We start from the raw sequence: 13,743 nt of genomic DNA, 5'->3' as shown, positions 1-13,743 counted from the left end.
CCAATCGCAGCGCCGTCCCTGCCGTGGCCGTTCTACCGGGCAACACGGGCCAGGCAGCCAATGGGAAAAATCCACCAATGGGAAAATCCGAGCGGCAAGTCCCGCCCCGGCGGCCATCCGGCTTAGCCTCGCCTCTCTATTGGCTAGTGCCCGAGTCAAGGGAAACGGGCGGCAGGGCCGCGGCCAATGGGAAGGGGCGGGAGGCGGGGGCTCGGGGAGCGGCGCGGCTGCGGGGCCGCGGGTCTGGGCAGCGCCGGGCCGGGGCCGGCGTCGGGGGCCGGGCCCTGCCCCTCCGCCCCGAGCGCCCGCGTCCCTGCTTTCCCATTACGTTTACGGTTTGGGGCCTTTTTCCCCATTACACTTACGGTTTGGGGGCGATTTTTTCCCTATTACCTTTACGGTTTGAGGCCTTTTCCCCCATTACCTTCACGGTTTGGCTCTTTTCCCCCATTACATTTATGGTTTGGGGTGTTTTTTTCCCCATTACATTTACGGTTTGAGGCATTTTTTTCCCAGCCTTGCTCCCTCCCCGGGAAGGGGACGTTCCGGGATACTTTTCCCGCGGGAGCAGCAGGGCAAAGCTGGCTCCAAGCCCCTCTCCGTCCCTCCAAAGAGGCCTCACGCTTCTCCTGAGCTCGGTCACATCCTCTCTCCTTTCTCCCAGCTCGCCCCTCGCCTGGTCCTTTCTCCCCTCTCGTGGGAGGCCCGGCTTGCCAAAGGCCTGGCTTAGGTGGTCGTGGGATCTTCCTCGCCCAAAATGAGCTGCGCCCAGCGCCGAGCAGGAGCTGGAGCCCCGTCAACCCCACTCGCCGTCACAGAGGGGCCCAGAGGCCCGGGGACGCACCGTGATCCAGCCAAAACCGCTTCTCTGGGCTCCAAACTACATGGACCGAGTAAAAAAGCCAGAATACAAAGGGTGGTCAGGACAGACAGCCCTTTGCTTTACAGGAACATCTGGCACAGAGCTGCCCCTGCAGCGCGGAGGAGGAGGAAATCTCTGCCCTTGATCTCCCGCACACCCAGGGCATAGCCCCTGGGCTCGCAGCAGCTCCAAGGCCGTGACTGAAAAGGTTTGCTCTGGAAAAAGGGCACAGTAAAACTTAAATGAAATAGAGCCGAGGCTTTTATTAGAAAAGGAGATCTATTCTGTTTCAGTCCTTTGGGAATCCAGCTTTATCCAAGAGTAATTCTGAGTCCTGGAGGAATCCTTAAAGGCCTCGTGCCAGCCTGCTGTGGGGAGACTGACCGGGTTAGCTCAAGGGGTCCCGGCTCGTAGTCCGGAGGTAATCCTGTACACTTCTGGCAAGGGATTCACCGTGTGGGAACATCGCCTGCTTCAGACACGAGACCAGGTACAACGGGAAGGGCCTGCAAGAGAAGGGAGCGTTGCAGCAGCATGGACTGCGGCATTCCCTTGCCACGGTCTGACTAGGAAGTTTGCTCCCCACGCGGCGGGGGCCCCGGCCTCTGCCCTCCTGTCTGGCTCCGTGTCAGCTCTTGTCAGCCCCGGCGGGGTTCCCTGCAGAGCCCCAGCCCCTGGTCTCTCGGAGCAAAGGGCTGCGCTGCTGGAGCTCTCATGTGGCCAGCTGAGATCCCACCCATCCCTCCACGCACCTTCCCTGCTGCCCATCCTCCCCAGGGATGCTCTGGGAGAGCTTCTGCCAGTGAGCTGCTGCCTCCTGCTTTCGGTTCAGTTTCCACAAGGCCTGCACCAGGTAGGAGGCAGCAGCTGGGTCACCTGCAAGAGACGAAGTGGGGGGATTCAGCCCTTAGCAGGGGAGGAGCGGGTCCTCAGCACTGCTGTGGGTTGCAAGGCGTTGAAAAAGCAGCTTAGAAACCAGATGAGGGAGGTGAGCATGAGGAGAGGTGGCGTAATGGGGAGAAGACCATCCCGGATGTGTCGCAGGCTCTAATTAACCCTGGGGCTGGTAGCCAAGGCAGACAGCATCAGCCCTGCGGCACAGCCAACCACACCTCTGTTAGGACACGGGTTGGGAGCCTTGGTCAGGACTGGGAACAGCAGGTCTGGCAGATCCTGGCGGATCTCACAGCCCTGCAGCATCGGCATGGCTGGAGCAGCGAACAGGGTCACCCCTGGGAGCAGCACCAGCCATGCCTTGGCTGTGCTCGGGACACATACGGCTCCCTGCTCCGCTCCCCTCTCCCCTGACCGGCCTCTGGACTCGGCCCCTGGACTGCCAGGTGTGGACATGCTGCTTCCTCGGATGAAGCGAGAGTCCAGCTGCTGTTCTGGGATAGCAGACCCGCTCTGGGAGAAAGCTGGCTGTACCAGGCTGGGGTTTGGGCAGGAGGAGGAGAAATTTCCAAGCTGTCTCGGGGCAGAGGTTGTGGGCAGTGTTCCGATACACCCTGACAATCATTTTGGTCTGCTTCTCCAAGGCAGTGAGCTGACCAGGCTCCAGAGAAGCCTCTCAAGTACATAACATTGCTGGCAGCCCTGCTGTAGTCCTCGATACCCGTATAATAATAATAATAATAAGCATGGTCTAAAGCATAAGAGCTTTCTGCTGAAGACAGTGAAGCAGCCCAGGACAAATTTGTGGAGATCCCCTGTTCCTCACCAAAATGAGCCTCTTACCTGGCGCAATCTGCAAACCATGCTGGAAATCCAACAAGGCTTCCTTGTGCCTCCCCAGCTCCAGGAACTGTGAACCTCTCCCGATGAGAGAGAGCAACCTGATCTTCTGGAGCACCTCCACTTCTGGCCGGAGACTCTCTGGCATGGAAAGACACATGGACCTAGAGACAGCATCCTCCAGACATTCCCTCCCTCATCCCAGCAGGCTGAGACAGGTTAGCAGTCAGGATAGGCTGAACATTTATTTGGGTTGCTCATCTTCCAGCTCCCCAAAAGGCCCGTGGCAGAGCTCAGCCTCCCCGCCAGTCTGGGAGAGGCCAGGAGGCGGCAGAGGGTGAGAGTGAAGAAAGCCAAGAGCTTGGTACATTACATGGTTCCGGTGAAGTGACCTCGGCAGCAGCCGAGAAATCTCTTCCCTGAAATCTGGATTTGAGAAGCTTCCCGATTCACAATCCGTTTAACTGTCACCTAGACAGCAGGGAAGGAGGCAGAGCCAAGGCCAAACCCTGCTCCAGCCCAACCAGCCAGTCTTTCTGAAAGAGCTCCGCAGGCTGGGACAAGTGCCTCCTGCCAGCGGTGACGCCAGGCCTGGCACCTTGCTCCTGTACCCACCGCTGCCAGGCACGCAGCTCCCAGCCCAGCCAGGCCCCGTGCAGGTCCCAGCCGCGCGGCATCCTACCTGTCGGTTCAACGCCAGACCCGTAAAGCTGGACTCGCAAGAGATCGCTGAGGCACCTGCGGGTGGGAGGACAGAGGAGCTTTTGGTACCACCCCCGGGCTGGGAATTCGGCCCCGTGCTGTCAGGCCAGGACCGCTGCCGTGCCGCACCCTGCTCCGGCCCCCGCCAGCCATTGCTGCCCACCGGGGAGGCCCCTTCTTCTAGCGAGGCGCTGTCACCTGCTGAATTGCGTGACGGCCTCCTTGCTCTCGCCCAGCTCAGCCCACGCCCAGCCCTGGTGCAGGTATCCAGCTGCTCTCCAGGCAAGGCAGCGCAGACTCTCCTTCTTCTGGGACAGGAGTCCACTCGCCAGCCCTGCCCCTGGCGATGGGCACTCCGGCTGCTCCAGCCTCTCCTCCACTCGTAACATCCGTGGGATCAGGTCAGTCGTCCGGCTGATGACCTCCTCGCACATGGTTATGGCATCCTGGTGCCTCCCAGCCTGCTCCAAGGCAGACGCTGCTTCCAGGAACACCTCGGGGATCCTGGGCAGAGCTGAGCCACCGTCTAGGGGCACCTGGGGAGCACGAGCGGTGGCAGTGCTCAGACGCAGAACCGCAGAGCGCCCAACCAAGCAGAATGACCCCGCGCTTACTGGGAACCCGGCACCGCCGCCCAGCAAAGCCCAGACCCACTCCCACAGATGCTGGAGCCTGTCGGAGGAGGCAGAAGCTGTGAAGCACTAACAGCTCTGCAGAGTCAAGGTGGCAAATCCCTACTCTTGAAAGGAAGGACGTTCAAAACCAGGCCAACAGCTGCTCCCCACAGGGAAGAGGAAGCCGTTTCTCCGAATAGCAGTGGCACGTGGTCTCTGGTGTGAAGCCAGAACGCAGACATGCCACAGGTCAGAGGTGCCAACCCCCGCCTCATTTCCTTCACATCTCAAACTAGACACTGAAACCTGGAGTCCAGGTTGGGATGGGGATGGAAACCTCATCTACCAGGTCACCAAGGGAGCTCTTCACCAAGATACCCACCTGCTGCTGCAGCCCCTCCTGAAGCAGAGCCAGAAAATCCAGGTAATGTTCCACTGCATCAGCCACCCTGCAATGGGGACAGGACATGTGGTGGAAGGAGCAGGGGGACCCGAAGAAGTGCCAGCAGCCAGGTGGAACCTGGATCACCAGCCCACAGGCTCTCCCTGCACCACACTCGCTCTGGTTGCGATAGCCGTGACTTAAGCAGACCTATAACAGCAGCACCGAACGGGATGATTTCCAGGAGTACAGAGAAAACCGCAGAGCCCAAACAAGCAGCGTGATGCAAGCAGATCAGAGGTGCTGTTACCTTCCATCCTGGAGACACCGCTGTGCCAGCAGGTACTTCACTTCAGAGGGGTGGCGATGGCGAAGGAGAGAAGCTAATATTGGTGTGTGGACAAGGAGCTCTGTTCGGATTAGGAAATATGGACTAGAGGAAGCAGCTGCTGGAGGGTTTTTTCCCAGAGCCTGTGAAACAGGAACAGAAAATATGGTCAACACAATGCCAGTCAAGTCCCGAGCAGCTGCAATCACTTGCCACTTCTGGTGTCTGGAGATGCACCCAGACGAGCAGAAGCACTGCGCTTCATAAGCACAGCTCCGCTGTTCTCCCTCAGTACAGCACAGACGCTGCCAGGAAGAGCAACCAGGATCACACAGGACAGGCAGGCTTCTGCTCTCCAGGCAGCATCAGAAGATGTGCAAGATCACCCAGATCACCTCAGGTTTTCAGTTCAAGGTGCTCTGAGCTGCCTGGAACACCATCTCCCACTGCAGCCGCAGACTTAATTAGACCAGATCTTAGACCATTTGTAATGAGAGGGATCCCTCTCCACAGCTGTGTTTGCATCTTATGGATTTCAAACAGCTGGAGCTAACTCTATGACCTGCACAGGTCTGCCCAGGCAGACCAAGGTTGCTACAGCTAATGCACACTCTCCCGCAGCCACAATCTGCCTTTTAAAGTATTAGAGACTTTATTGAGTGTAACCTCTTCTCCCGAGCCACCAAGAACATGAACTGGGACCCAAAGGTCCTGCCACATTCAACAGCCAGCTGCTGAGCAGGAATTTCGGACCTCACTGGGCTCCTTCCTGCCCACCGCTGAAGGCGGCGCCATGGCTAGGTCACTGTAGTCTACCTGGGGGTCCCTCCAAGGTGAAACAGCACCCACAAGAAGGCAGAAGCCTGCTTGAAGCTCTGTGCAGGCTCTGCTGGGCAAAAATAAACCCAGGACTACAGGAAGCAGACATACCTCGTAGAGCAGAGCCAGGGCCTGCAGCTCTGCCTCAGTCTCCCCCAGCTCGTGGTACACCGCTGCCATGTGGGACAAGGCAGGAAAGCACTGGAAATCTACCTGGAGGGCCCGTTTCAGGTGCTGAAGGGCTGTCTGAGGCTTGCCCTGGATAGATGAGAAGAGGTGCATGTTGCAAGGACATCTTGCTGACATCTTTACTATTTGGTGGGATCCCAATCCCTGCTCTGCTTCCCCAGTGATCCCCCACTAAGCAAGGGCAGCACTTTAGCCAAAGGCAGCCCTCCTCAGGCTAGTTTTTGAGCTTCTTTCTCTACAGCAACCCTTTGCGCTTGGACAAAATCCCTGCCTGCAGCTCTCCAAGGCTGGGGCCACAAGGGCAACCTCTGCTCAAGACCTCGCCTTCCTGCAGCAGCCTAGGACCACGCAGAGGCAGTGAAGACATCAGCCTGAGCCTCCCCACCCCGCTCTAGGCTGCGTTTCACCTCTCCCCACTGACAGGGAAGGGGCCCGTCCATTACCATTCGCTGAGCGCAGCAGCCGAGGCAGGTGTAGATCTGGGCCAGGACCCTCTTGGAGCAGAATCCTCCCGCAGCCTCCTGAAGGAGGGAGAGGGCGGTGGGGAAGTTCCCAGCCTCCAGCTCCTGCAGCCCTAGGACAGACCCAATACCTCAGCTCCGCGGCTCCCCCTCCCGCTCTCCCTGGTCCCCAAACAAGCGTACGTGCCCTTTTCTTCCCAGTGCCACAGGGACCTGCCCGATCCCCTCCACACCCAGCAATGCACAGCAGGATGGTGCCAAGCTGCCATCTTTGGTTTGATGGCGTTGCAAGAGAACAACAAGCCACTTGATGGAAACGTCTAGCAGAAATCATAGCAACTTCCAAGCCCGGATACCAAGATGCCTGCCTTGGCCCAGAACAAGGGCAGCGGCAGGTGCTGGGCGGGTCCACCTGCGCGTTCATCCACAGCAGCGGCGGTGCGGATGAGGAAGCACAGACAGAATCTCAAAAAGACTTTTTCCAGCGCACCTGAGCCATTTCCCAACAGGATGCTCTGGGATATTAATTAATGAATATTTATTGCGAATGGTATTTGCTTTTCTTTCAGTCCTCACTTCAAGCTTCCCTCTGAGGCTGCTGTCGCATGCCTACATCACATTCACATCTGCTGCCTCCCGGCTGGAAGGGCTATCGCCACTCTCGAGGCTTTTGAGAGGTCTGTGGGCAGAGGCTCCTGCCCTCCCTCCTCACAGGAAGGCCCCGTGTCAGCCTGAAAGCAGCGAGGCAGTGCTGGCTGCCCCCGGCGCTGCTCGGGTTGTCACGACAGCAAGCGAGGGAAAACCACGAGCGGGACAAAACGCAGCAGTGAGATGAGATCAGTCACGTGCTGTGACACCAGGCTACGAAGCTGCACGACAGCTTTGCGTGGCTCCTGCAGCACCGTAATCCGAGGGGAACAATGTGCTTGCAACAAGGCAGGTGCCAGAAGACAGACAGAAGAAAGGAAAATTCTCATAAGCCCCCTGCCAGCCTTCCGCTTTATACAAGATCACTGCGGGGCCCAGACACCTACCTACAGCCACAGACAGGCAGAGGAACCTGTGACAGTGCAGAGAAAGGCTCAGCTGAGGAAAAAGCAGAGCTCTTCAGATACTGAACGGCAAAGTTGAGACCCACAGGCTCAGCCCAAGCCCTCTTCCAAAGGAACAGCCCGGAAAACCCCAAGGGCTAGTTTGCTTGGGAAGAAAAACCACGATAAGGGCAGGGAGAGGGGGCCCTGGGATGGGAGAGCGGTGGAAGGCCATGCTGGCACGAGTACCTCCTCCACACAAACCTTGCAGAAAGGCTGCTGCGGTGCAGAGGATCTCTTTCAAGTCCTCGGCGCTCTGTACCAGGGGCGGGGAGGCCCTCTCAGCAGGTACTCGCCATGCCTTGAGCAGGGAGAGGAGTTCGTTCTCCCCCTCGCTGCAGCGAGCTCTTCCCAGGTCCTGTGAATACACAGAGGAGAGAGAGCAGGGAATGCTGAAGGGAAGCAGGAAACACTGATCCCAGGGCACAGGGAAACAGAAGTCCCAGCAAACCCTTCGACGGTGCTCCCTGTGCTGGGGAGCACTGTCCTACCACCCCCTCACTTCAGCTGCAGCCCACTCGTGGCAGTGATTCTGCCTGGCCCGGGGCAGCACCTCCCCACCTCAGAGCGAGATGCACCTCGAGGGGCTCCCGGCAAGGCAGACCCAAGTGCTATTGGAGGGCATTCAAAAAGGTGGGACCCCTCGGCAGCCTCACAGACAGCAGGGAAGGTTCCTCCGCATCCCACTGCTCGCAGCTTGCTCCCTGCAGAGGCTGCAAGTCCACCTGCAGCCCCCTTCCAGCCAGGGCCATTAGGCTATGCTGGGACAGCAGGGAGAGGATTACTCACGCTGACTGGGACTGGTCAGCGCTGATGGGTTCGGGTCTCCAAATGCCACAGCACCATTTTGCAGAGTGGGGTTTATGACAAACATGGTATTTATGCCAGCTCTGCCTCTTTTAGCAAACCCGTGGGTATTTATATCCCCGCAGATACTCCGGTGCAGGGAACCGGGAGCTGCACCGCGTCCGCCTGTGCCCGGTTACCTTATCGTTGCTCAGGAGCCGGAAGAGGCCGGCGGCGCTTCCCAGGCGGCTGGCTGCCAGCCACCACGCTGCTTGCAGGGCCCCCAGTCGGTGCAAAGGCGCCTGCAGCTCCTTCATGGTTACCTCCTGCAGCACCTTCTGCCACAGCTCCTCGGTGCTAAGATCCTGCCCGCAGGCCCCGCAAGCCTCCAGAACTGAAAAAACCAAACAAAAAAACGCTCAACTGTTGGACAACGGGTCGGTGCCCTGTAACAGACACCCTCCCAAGGGGGAGAGAAAGTCTCAAGCAAGCACGGGCTCCACATAGCGAGGGAAGGAATGGGGTTACAGGGCTGGCACGGCCTCGGCGGCACGGAAATCGGGCTCTCGGACAGTGGAGTTCACAGTGGCAGGCTCAGGAGAGCCTGCTATGACTCTGGCTCTGCCGCGTCCTCCTGAGGTCACTTGCCCCGGGGCAAGCATGTGCCAGCACTGCAGATCCCCCTCTGACCTGCAGCCTATTTCAGTGAGTTTTCTTTGAAGCCAGTGCACCATAATTAAAGAAAACACTCATTTTCTACTGTCACTAAAACTTTGCTAGAGACTTGGCACCTTACACCTTAAAAACTCTCATTTCCGTTAAAACCACTGGCCCACGCCTGCAGGCAGCAGCAGGCAGGCAGGCAGCCGCACACCATCCCTGGCCGCAAGCCGCCCCACCTCCCTGCTCACAGCCCCGCCGCCTCCGGCCAGTCGCCGCACACCTCCAACGCACAGAGAACAACCTCCTTGCCCCGAGGAGCCCCCGTAGAGAGAACGATCTCCTTACCCCTGAGGAGCCCCTGGCGTATTCCTTCTGCTTCTCCTTCGATGGCAGAATCAGATGCTCCCACAGTAAAAAGCAGGTAGTTGTAGAGGACAGTAAGCTCCAGTGGCAGGGCGGGGAGGGCAGCCGGCAGCCCTGTGATCACAGCCAACCCAACAAGAAATTGAGCCGGTTAGGAGGAACCCAACAACCATCCACGCTAAGCTGTCATCACCCAGCTTTGTGACAACAGATGTGTCCTGGCAAGTACTTTTTGTTGTTGTTGTGGTGAGATTTAACAGCTTGGGGACTGCAGCACCTAGAGAGACAGCAGGCGCCACCGCTCCAGGTGCCAGCGCGGCCTTAGACATCCATTCCCCCCCTATCCAGGTGCTGCATTCCTCCAGGACCGAGACCTTTCAGCTCTCCCAAAAGAGCGTCAGTAGCCTACCCTATTCCAACACGCATCCACCCTTTTGCACAGGTTTCCCACTCTGCGCCTCTCTCCCTCGCATCGGGCTTCCTCTATACCACAGCGGCGGCAGGGAGCCCATTCCCCAGCTTCCCAGGACAAAGGTTGCCTCGTTTTTTCCAGAACGCGAAAGCTCTGCCCGCATCCTCTGGCAAGGTTAGGCAGAGGTTGGGGCTGGGCCTTAATCCCTTTGCAGGCCCAGTTCAGCTTAGGGCAGCGGGGAAGGTTTCCCTTTGGAAGTTTGTTTCCCGCACTGGGATAGCGGAGCTGCAGCCCGGTAAACACCAGCGCCCGGGAACCGCGGCTTCCTCCCCGGTGCGCTTCGGGTGCCGACCGGGCCGCCACTCACCCCGCATCCTCAGCAGCAGCTTCCCGAGGCCGCCTCGCTGCCGTCTCACCTCCCGCGCCGCCGCTCCGCCGACCCCGGAGCACCAGGCTGCCTGCAAGGGAGACACTCACCCGCCGGCCCGGCCCGGGCCGCGGCACCGCTTCCCCTCCCGCCCCGCGGCCGGCGGGCAGGCTGCGGCCTAGCCCCGGGCGGCGGCGCTCCCACGGCCACCGGAGGCAGCGCGGTCGCGGGAGGGCCAGCCCCGGGGCTGAGGGAACGGGGAGGAGGGGGAGAGGGAACCCGCCGCACCCGCCAGCGGCCGGCCAGGGCCTGGCTCTCGGCGGCCCAGGCCCGCAGGCAGCCCGGCTCCGGGGCCGGCCCCCGCCGCCGCTTCATGGCCGCCGCCCGCGCGCCCCGCTCTCCTCCCGCCTTCCCGCTGATTGGCCGGCGCCCGCCGCTCCGCCGCGGCCATTGGCGGGCGGGACCGAGCGGAAGCGACCGTCGCCGAGGCAACAGCGAGCCCGCCGTCCCGCCACGAGGACGGCGGCCGAGGAGGACCAAACCCCGGCGCCGGGCGAAACGCCGCGGCCGGCACCAGCACCGGCACCGGCACCGGCACCGGCCCCGCCTGCCCGCCCCCGCCCCGGGGCCGCGAAGGAGGAGACGACCAGGGCCCGCCTCGGATCTCACGGCTTTATTTGCAGGCATCTGTTTTGCAGCCGCCCGGAGCCCCGCTGCCACCCTCAAACAGCAAATTTCCCCCACTCCCCACCCCCGCCGATTAATTAACGAGTCATTTAATAACGAAGCGACCCCTCCGCGGCTGCCTCCCGCACGCCAGGCACGGCGCAGCCCCAGCGAGGCGGGCCAGCGGTAGCCCGGCGGCGGTGGACGCGGGGCACCGGCCCCGAGGACCGCAGTGGTCCAGAGCCGAAGCTCTCGGGTCAACGAGTGCTGCCAACTTGCCTATTTTGGGGGTTTTTTGAAGGAAAAAAGGCTCTACTTCCTAGCAGAGACCCCAGCATCGCTTCCACCTTCCCGGTGTAGCCGCTGAATGGGAACACAAGCGATAACAGCCAGACATGTAGAAATACCCAGGAAAGCGTAGCACCACGCTGCATGCAGAGCTCCCCAAATTGCTTTCCAGAACTGGGTCCATCCCCTTTTTTTTTTTTTTTTTTCCCCAAATGGGGTACTGAGGCACAGAGAGGTTAATAACAAAACATAAAACAACAATCTCGCTCCGAGCCAGTAAATGGCAAGTCGAGTCAGAGCCCGGGGCAGAGGGCAGAGCCTTGGTTTGGACAGCGGGCACCTTCCTCTGGACACTCCTTGGGGTTTTACATCAGCAAACACAGCCACGTCTGCTCTAGCATCAGCAGCGTGTCCTGCTTCCAAGGTCGCCAAGCCTTGGACCAACATTAACTCTGTCATCCCCGGCACACTCAGGAGAACGGCAGCCAAACAGTCAGCTTGAGGGCAGCTGGGGAAGGCTGGCAAAGACTAAAACTGTCAATGAAAGAAAGCAAGAGCATCTCCAGCCCTTGGAAAACTCGTCTTCTTGAATTTGAATTCTTTGGTGTAGTAGGCAGTCTGCCTTGGCCGAGCAGCTAGCACTCCTTGGCATCTCTGCAGTGACAAGCATGTACTTGCAGCTGTGTTGCTGCAAGTTTTGTTTAGTCTCCGTCGAGATAAATGTGCGTGTTTTCACGGCGCGGCAGCTCTGCTGTCCCCCCTGCTTTGCCCTGGCCTGCCGGGGCCGTGAGCCTGCAGCCCCAGCAGGAAGGCAGAGGGGTGGTACGGAGGGATGAGGAGAGGATGTCCCAGCGCCGTCTGAGCGCTCCAACCACGAACACTGGGCGCAGGAAGGCTCAGCAGCATTATGGTGACTGTTGAAAAAGGAACTAGTCCCACAGATGGGAGAGAAGAATGCCCAGGGGCCTGGGTGGCAGCTGCAGGGACGTCAGGGGCCAGTTCTACAGCATCAGTGACCACAAGGATTCCTGCCAGCACAAACACATTCAGGCAGCAAGCTCCTGACCAGGTTACGAGGTTACAACAGGACCTATTTGGGCACCAGCCCAGGGGTTTAGCAATGTGTGTTATCTAGACTAACCTCACGTTAAATGAAAATTCACTGGGTAGCTGCTACCTCCACCCCTTTCCTCCTCTCTACCCCTCACCCATCAGCATGGACCCCTCAGCACCGAGAACCTTATGGCCACCAAGGGGTCACAGTATACAGCAAATAACCTATTTTTAAGGGTGGGACTGCCTTAAGCCCATCTAATGGTGGGCTGATGCGTTCCTGCCCCCTCCAGCTTTCCCTGCTGCACGCTGCTACCCCTTGCCTTGCACTAGCACTGGTGTGCATGCATCCAGGCGGTGAGGCAGCCCAGGGAGTCATGCCAGCTACAAACCAGTCCCTGGTTGTGCTGGGTGAAATTAACGACGGGCCCGCAGGGCAGGGGAGATGCGAGGCTGAGGTGGGAGAGCACAGCCAGCAGCTCAGGAGGAGGCCAGGCAACGGAAACCCAAAATTAGAGCAGTTTAAGCCTCCCTGGAATTGCACCCTAACACCTGAACAAGCATTTTGCAGGGGTAAAATATAAAACTAAACCTGCCCTCAAGAGCCATCTTCCACAGTGACTGGGCATAACAGCAAGAACTGAAATGATGAGGTGACGAGACACTTTCCCCGGGACTCTCCAGGGCAGAGAAGAGAAGAGCCTGGAGTTACGCTAGCAGATGGCAAGGAGGAACTCAGAAAGGGGCAGTCATGGTGCATGAGTTAAAAAACAAATGGTATCAGAACAAAAATTAACGCCGGAATCCCAGGCAAGCAGTCCTCAGCTCTTTGCAGAGGGGAAAGAGACAAAAGGTTTCATAGCACCAAGTAATGCCACACAGTGGTTCAGGGCAGTAAGGAATCCCAGCTCCCATCGAAATGCAGGGGGAATGTAGCTGGGATGTGGCCAGGCACCATGGTCACTGTCCTCTACCTCTCCCTGTAAAGAAAGAAATACGGTGTCTCCTGACTGCGAGAGCCAAGGGTGGCTGCACCCTGCAGCATGAAGTCCCACACAGAACGCCAAGGTCAGGAGGGAGACAAGCACCAAATGCGGGTAACAGATGCCATCGGCTGCAGTGCCCGGGGACCCTTCGAGGCGACACAACCCCCAGCACATACCACACCAGCAAGCTACACTACCTCCCAGAAGAACTGTCACCTGCTCAGGGCTTTCAAGCAGCTTTTCCCAGGCACCAGAGCTCACACCAAGGCCACTCCTGCAGTTGGGACAGCTACTCCAGATGCCCCTTTCCTCCTGACCAGGTGCAATATGGGGATGAGCCAATGCTCTGTCACTATGTCCCACTGCATCTCAACTGTTCGCAATCAACAGCTGTCATCTGGCAGCACACGCTCAGGAAGAGATCGGGAGCCTTGGCTGCTGCAGCCCAGCCCAAGGGGACACTGACAGGCCGAGACCCTGAGTGGAGAGTTTCTTGGTCATGGAGCCAGTTCTCCCTGCGCCTGCTCCCCCAACAAGCTAAACCTGCTTCAGGCTGTACGAGGCAGCCCGGAGTGCTCCCTGCTGCCCTTCGCAGGGCTGAGGAAGACCAGGAAAATGGGAGTGTAGGGCAAGAGGGGCCTCACTACAGAGCAACCAACTGACTTTACAGAGGAGCAGCTGCCACCGAGACCCCAGGAACCATCTGTATGCGTAACCACGTGCACTTTGATTCCAGCATGAAAACTGAGCACGCAAAGAGAAGTGGTGGCTGCAGGACCTTCCTTCTCCTCTCTCCCTGCCCTCCCCTCCCCAGCAGGCCGCTTCCCGCGAGTCACTGTCTCTGCACAGGCGTGACACCTTGCCAGCCACTGAAACCAACTAGCTACACAGTGGGGACAGTTGTCAGGAAAGTAGCAGCAAGACCCCGGGTTGGTGTTTCTCCAGAGCAGCACTTCAGGACTCCTGCTTCTTGGGCT

The 13,743-nt window shown here is 59.1% G+C and overlaps 1 protein-coding gene across 2 annotated transcripts; it reads right to left on the bottom strand.

Moving 5' to 3' along the window:
* Positions 1 to 1,105: 1,105 nt before the first annotated feature.
* On the bottom strand, positions 1,106 to 10,460 carry FANCG (FA complementation group G). Of its 2 annotated transcripts, XM_087777707.1 has the most exons (14): positions 10,062 to 10,460; positions 9,774 to 9,864; positions 8,977 to 9,108; positions 8,169 to 8,362; positions 7,387 to 7,540; positions 6,074 to 6,204; positions 5,553 to 5,699; positions 4,605 to 4,765; positions 4,295 to 4,361; positions 3,497 to 3,834; positions 3,279 to 3,334; positions 2,600 to 2,737; positions 1,615 to 1,738; positions 1,106 to 1,368 (listed from the first exon to the last, which is right to left on the bottom strand). In XM_087777707.1, exons 1-14 carry the CDS (start codon positions 10,458 to 10,460, stop codon positions 1,251 to 1,253), a joined length of 2,250 nt encoding a protein of 749 aa, XP_087633833.1. In that variant the 3' UTR covers positions 1,106 to 1,250. The 2 variants fall into 2 exon arrangements, with proteins under 2 accessions (XP_087633833.1, XP_087633834.1); XM_087777708.1 differs by lacking the exon at positions 1,615 to 1,738.
* Positions 10,461 to 13,743: the final 3,283 nt, after the last annotated feature.

This window comes from Nipponia nippon, unplaced genomic scaffold (genome assembly GCF_047370975.1).
Source record: "Nipponia nippon isolate SJK-2023a ecotype South Korea unplaced genomic scaffold, ASM4737097v1 scaffold_40, whole genome shotgun sequence".
In the NCBI taxonomy this organism is placed as follows: Eukaryota; Metazoa; Chordata; class Aves; order Pelecaniformes; family Threskiornithidae; genus Nipponia; species Nipponia nippon.
Note: the sequence above shows the minus strand (reverse complement) of the source record. Positions and strands in the feature narration are given on the sequence as shown.